Source organism: Lycium ferocissimum, chromosome 7, assembly GCF_029784015.1.
Source record: "Lycium ferocissimum isolate CSIRO_LF1 chromosome 7, AGI_CSIRO_Lferr_CH_V1, whole genome shotgun sequence".
NCBI lineage: Eukaryota > Viridiplantae > Streptophyta > Magnoliopsida > Solanales > Solanaceae > Lycium > Lycium ferocissimum.
In genome coordinates, this window is record NC_081348.1 from 42,282,102 (window position 1) to 42,288,466 (window position 6,365).

General features: G+C 34.6%; 1 protein-coding gene across 1 annotated transcript; it reads left to right on the forward strand.

Moving 5' to 3' along the window:
- The first annotated feature begins 580 nt into the window (after nucleotides 1–580).
- Nucleotides 581–5,831, forward strand: LOC132065158 (rac-like GTP-binding protein 5). The gene is made up of 8 exons (XM_059458416.1): nucleotides 581–730; nucleotides 898–1,068; nucleotides 2,481–2,568; nucleotides 2,660–2,769; nucleotides 3,328–3,391; nucleotides 4,997–5,061; nucleotides 5,183–5,248; nucleotides 5,329–5,831. The coding sequence occupies exons 2-8, from the start codon at nucleotides 970–972 to the stop codon at nucleotides 5,431–5,433; spliced, it is 597 nt and encodes a 198-aa protein (XP_059314399.1). The 5' UTR covers nucleotides 581–730; nucleotides 898–969; the 3' UTR covers nucleotides 5,434–5,831.
- Nucleotides 5,832–6,365: the final 534 nt, after the last annotated feature.

The following is a 6,365-nucleotide window of genomic DNA, read 5'->3' on the forward strand; positions in this document are numbered from 1 at the left end:
ATTAGTAATTTTTGCAAAGGGTGTGAAAATAGAGTTATTTATATATATGCATCATCTCACTAGCTGCAATTAATTGCACCCACAAAAGAACTACAATTAATCTATATCCCATTTTTTGACAAAAAGTTCTCTAAAATACCAGAAAAGATAGAGAAAAGAAAATGTACCCACCGAAAATCGTAACACACTTATTGTGTGAAAGAACTTTACTGGCAATGCCAAAGCCATAATTTTTATTAAAGGTAAATATAAATACATGAAAAGATTCGACATGTACCACATATACATAAAATATAATTTAATTTTATATATGTAGAGCATAATTTTACAAACAAAGAAGTTCGGATGAATTCTTTGCGCCTGGCTCCCGCCATGTTCACTAATCACTAGTACATCTAAAAGACTAAAACCATTAATTTAATAGTAATTATAACTAATTAATAATTAATTCATCTTATCTTCGTACCAAATAAATCCATATAACTAAGGATTATTTCAAATAAAATTGGGTTGGAAAAAATTGAAAGTAAAAATAACCCAAAAAAGGAAGAAATAAAGGGATAGTTGGTTATGTGTCGAAAAAAGATATAAGTGGTATCTCAAAGCGAAAAATAGCTGTCTCGAAGCTGTCTTTTTTAATTTTATTTACAAAAACAAAATCTCAAAGTATGTGCTTTTCTTCATTTCCATTTCTGCTCATATTAATCATCACTAGTTGTAAGTCATAAAGGTTGGTCTTTTTAATTTCTTTCCTTGTGTCTCCCTATGTTAATGAATGTGTTAGGCTGTTAGAGTTAGGTGTTGTATTGTTTTCTATCATCATAGGGTTTTACATTTAACATATTTTAAGTTTATACTGACTGTATTGTTCTAACAACTTTTGGGGTTGAATATTAGGTGGAAGAGAGTACACACAGAGTCAAATAAAAGAAGAAGCTAAGGGAAAATTGCTAATTGGGTTTTAGAAAAATGAGTGCTTCTAGGTTTATAAAGTGTGTTACTGTTGGAGATGGAGCTGTGGGTAAAACTTGTCTTCTCATTTCATATACCAGCAACACTTTTCCCACTGTGAGTATACTCTCTTTGTATCTCTCTTATACATTTTGTCAAACAGTTGTCAGGCATTTTGTTCTAAGCCTATTTATTGGAATACATGGTGCTCAGTTGGATTTTTTTTTTTTTGAATTAGATTAAATGGGGTTCTTTCTATTTATCACACCAAAGATCTAATTAAAATCTTTATTTTTTAAAAAATGGCATTTTTCTTGAAAATCATGACTTGCTTATGAATTTGGTATCTTGTACAAGAGTGGGGTTGTTTTAGTTTTACTTCCAATTACCACACCGAATGGACCTTTTGGCTACTTCTACTTATCACCCTAAAGGCCAAATTAAATTCTTTATTCTCAATAAAATGACAATTTTCTTGAAAAACATGACTTGTTTATGAATTTGGTATCAGGTATAAGAGTGGGGTTGTTTTAGTTTTACCATAAAGAGTGGACCTTTGGGTATATTTAAGGGGTAAAGAATTGATTTTGTTGGGTTGTAGATTAGTTTCGTTGCTTTTTTTTTTTTTGCTGATTAATCGTTTTCATCTCTCGTCTAACTTGTCTTGTCTTGGGTAGTGTTTGAGTTTTGAGAGGATTCGAGGTGAAGTACGTGAAAATCATTCTCCACTTTCTCCATTTGTCGATAGACTTTTATTTTCTAGGATGTTGGTGATGACTAAAACGACAAATTCTTTCTTTTAGTCTTTCCGGTGTCCCTTCCCTACATACGAGTTTGAATCAGTAATGGAACTCCTACAATGGGGTTTTTTTCCCCCCTAAATGGCATGAGTTCTACCTTTGCCACTGTTTATATTTGAGTGAAATTTTGAAATCACAGCTCCATGACATAGTTTCCAATTTCCATCTGATATCCTAGAAGATTGTGGTAAAGTAAATGGTTGATTCCTAGTTGTGTCAGACAATTACTGATGTATTTCATATGTTTCTACAATATCTACCATCTTCCTTTTGGGGATGGAGGAGGGCGGGGTTTTTGGAAAATTATGAGAGGTGTAGTCGAGGGAAGGGGAAAGGAAACTACCTCTTGACTGTACTCAGGCTTAATAAGGCTGTCAAGTTGGTTGGCGAACCAATAAAAGGTTGTCTTCCTCAAAGTTACCAGTTTCAAAAAAAATAAAAGGTTATCTTCCGTGTTTATTTGTGCATCATGGATTGCTTACGTCTAAAATTAAGGTAGCAGGAACAATATATGAACTGAAAAAATAAGTATTTAGAACTCTCAGGAAAGATGGTATACAAACTCATTTGACCTATCCGTGTAGATGTCTGAATTGAATAGCTCAGGTTCTAAGTTAAATATTGTTTCTTTTCTAATTGAAATCATCACTTCCATAAGTTCTAATTAATTTTATTAGACTAGTGGGTGCATTGTTCACATTTGGTAACTGTCTGCTGTGTTCCAAACAGGATTATGTCCCAACTGTATTTGACAATTTTAGTGCAAATGTGGTCGTCGATGGGAGCACTGTTAATCTGGGGCTCTGGGATACTGCAGGTAAAAATTTCCCCACATCGGTAGCTACTTTTTCCTTTTTGTGCCATTGTTGTGTGGAACATATTGATTCCTCTACTTTATAATTGAACAGGTCAGGAAGATTACAATAGATTAAGACCATTGAGCTATCGTGGGGCAGATGTATTTATACTAGCATTTTCTCTCATTAGCAAGGCGAGCTATGAAAATGTCTCCAAAAAGGTGAGTTCCTTCTCTTTCATCCTCTGTCTAACTTTTTTTTGTTTTTTTGTTGGGGTTGTACTAGGTCAGGGAAAAGGCGACACCACTTTGTTGTAGATATGTTTTAGTCATGTTAGTACGTTTACTTTTGGTTTTATACTTTAGCCCTGCAGAGATTGTCATGTCGGTAGAAATTATATAGAACTCTAAAACTTATTTTTATTTATTTTGTACCTTATTGGCCTGAGATGAACTTAAATGGAGAAAGATGGTCAATGAGGATTCGTGTAGTACGACCTCAACTTATTTGGGACTGAGGCGTAGTTGTCGTAGTAGTAGTAGTAGTTGTAGTACATGAAACATTGGCTTGTCTGACTTTTACTTTAAATACTGGTATCAAATGCATGGTAAAATATCAACCAACCTAGTACTTCCACCTTCCAGTGTTGTCTATATGGGATTTCTTGGCCAAAAATTAATAAAAATGGAATATTAGAAAATTGAAATGAGTAAAATGTGTGGTTGGTGATATTCCACTATTACTAATACTTATTTCATCTTCTTGCTATTGAATTTCAGTGGATTCCTGAATTGAGGCATTATGCTCCTGGAGTTCCAATTATTCTTGTTGGAACAAAGCTAGGTTAGCATATCCTATTTAATCTTGTTTGATTAATTTTCTTTCTTATTATTGCTAGTTTCTTCCCAGTAATCTGTTGTCTACCTTCCTATTATCTTTCTTCTGTTTTATCTTTTATTCAAGATAATTTTGCTTATCTGTGGTTATCCTCTCGTTGGATTCTTGCCTTGTAATTTGGATGAGCCATGAAATGTCAGACTGTCTTAGAAGAGAGTTCACTTTTGTGCTGGGTCATGAATAACTATGTCAATAAGTTCTGCATGAGCTATTTTCGAAGAGAAAAAAAAGAGCTCCATAGGAAGTTCTTTTTGAGGTAAGTCGAAAGCAATTGTGATATTGCTGCTACTCTCCAGAATTGTGGTTGGCGTCATTGAGAATTGAATAAAGAGCTCCTTCACTGTCAGTTGTATATGTTTGTCTTTTCTATAATTTGCTGCCGTAGTAATTAGCATTTGCGTGCCCTCACTGCACCTTGTTTTTCTCCTTTTTTTGAGAGGTTGAGCCTATTGACTATTGATACTGTAATCGTTCTTGGTAACACAATGGTCAAATCAACAGCTGAAAAGTATTATTATGTGATTTCATATCAACCATTTTAGCTCGGCTTGTCCTTACGGATGAGGCCATTCCAGAAGTTATAACACAGTTTATTCATGCACGGGAAGAAATAACCAAAGTGATAATTGCTGCAATTTACCGACTGAACCATGACACTAAATCATCTCATTCAATAGAGTGCTGATTGAATATGAACTTGTAGGATACCATAACCTTGAATTTCAGATGCCTTTTAAACTGGAACCAACTCTGAAGAGCTACTTATGGTATCGCAGAGAGAAATGTAAATTAGATATGGCTAGGCAGAGAGAAATTCGGTTCATACAACTAGAACTCTTAGATCTCAGGTATAATCACCTTCACTAACTTAAATTGTTATGCTGTCAAATTGTCAGAGAAGTCTCTGGGAGAACCGGAGAAGTGAACTATTGCAGACTGACATATGAGATAGATGAGAAGTTTTGGTTAAAAGTTCCAGTTTCATATGAAGAAATGCAGGGAATAATTTTGCAGTTTTACATTGCCTTAGCTAGCCTAAGTTTTGAAAAGGGTCACTAAGGGAAGTCGCCAATCGCATTACTTTGTGTCTGAATTAGGATTGAAATAATCTGTACATCCAAATTTTAAGGCCAAAAACTGATCTAAGTCATAGAAAACACAAATGGAAGTAATTAATGAACAGAGTAGTTTACTGTAATCTATCATTGAAATTCAAATGTACTACTGTGGAACTTAAAAGTTCTCAAAATATTCTAAGCCTAAACGTGAAGGATATATCTTCTGGACATTACATTCAAGCACAATTTTTCTTATTACATTCAAGCACAATTTTTCTTACATTCAAATTCCATGTACAGAAAAAAACTTTGTGTGTTGTCTGTCTTTCTAATTTGCAGCTAAAATATACCTTCCTTTTCTGACAAGTTTCAATTTAAATTCTCCTTCCTCGAAGTTCAGTTTACATGTCCCTTTTTCTCATTGCGTCCTTTAACTGTCTTCTCATCTATATCCATGTTCTTTAGTCTAATACAGTTGATGTGTTTCCATTAGATCTCCGAGAGGATAAGCAATTCTTCTTGGACCATCCAGGTGCTGTTCCACTTACCGCAGCTCAGGTATACTACCTTCAACGTGTCTTGAGTAACAATTGTGCATTCGCTGTTTTCAGTTTCTGGATTAAAAATTTTAGGCGGCCTTAGCCCTCTAGCAGAACCTTAATTCCTGCTTCTTTTTAAGGGTGAGGAGCTGAGAAAGTCGATCGGTGCTGCTGCTTACATTGAATGTAGTGCAAAAACACAACAGGTGCTTTTCTGATTCAAAGATGACTATATGGTTAAGTTTTCAAGTTATCTTGTTACATATTTCAATTGCCAAAATTGCAGAATATTAAGGCTGTTTTTGATGCTGCCATTAAGGTGGTTCTACAACCACCCAAGCAAAAGAAGAAGAAGAAGAGAAAGGGTCAGAAAGCCTGCTCTATCTTGTGATTGCTTATACAATAGCTGGGCGAAGGAGATGTAGATTGTTATCAACGTCTTCCAAGTTCAAAAAATGCAACATAAGGTTCAATATCGCTAGTCTTGACTGACTATAATAGGAAAGCATCAACCTGCCTTTTCCGTATCATTAGAGGCCGAGATGTATATTTGTGATCCGAAGTACGACTGAGGTTACAAATGTACAAAAATCATCTCTGTTCGTTTTAAATCTGTATAATATATTATGTAACACCTAGTATGATGATTTCTTGTCTTTGCGTCTGCTATATGTTGTTGTAATGCACGTGAACATACTGATTTAGATTATTCAACAAGTTGGATCTGCTATTGTCATTGTTTTGAAACATAAAGATGGTGGTGTGAATTCTATGTTTTTGTGATGGAAACTATTAGGCCACTTGGTGGGAATTGACCTGTATAGTAGGAAACCGGGAATGAGTGTCCTATTGCAATTGCAAACTACTAATGCAGTCTGAAGTCATGTTTTCATGCCGTTGAGTTGTAATAGGGTTAGTCAAATTTCACTGAGTCAATTTATAGTGAGCATTTATCGAAGAACGACTTTATTCTTAGTTTTCAAGTGATTGAACAACAAAAGCGATTTATTAGGTATACTTAGTTGATATTCTCAAAAAGCATCTAATAAATTTTGAGTTTAATCCTTTTTGTTTATCTGAAAGATGTCACGTAGCAGGATCTTCCCTTTCCTTTGACCGATGGATCCTCAATCCTTTATGATTCTGTGCCTAACTTGGTCTTGTTTTGATCCAGGTACTTTGTTGGTTATTAAGATTTGATTTGTCTTTTGATATTTGTGTGTGTCTCTCTCTCACACACACACAATAATGCATATGCCAAGATCCAAATCTTAACCCACTATTAAGGAGGAAAACATTCCTGAGGGATCTAGTAGTGTAAAA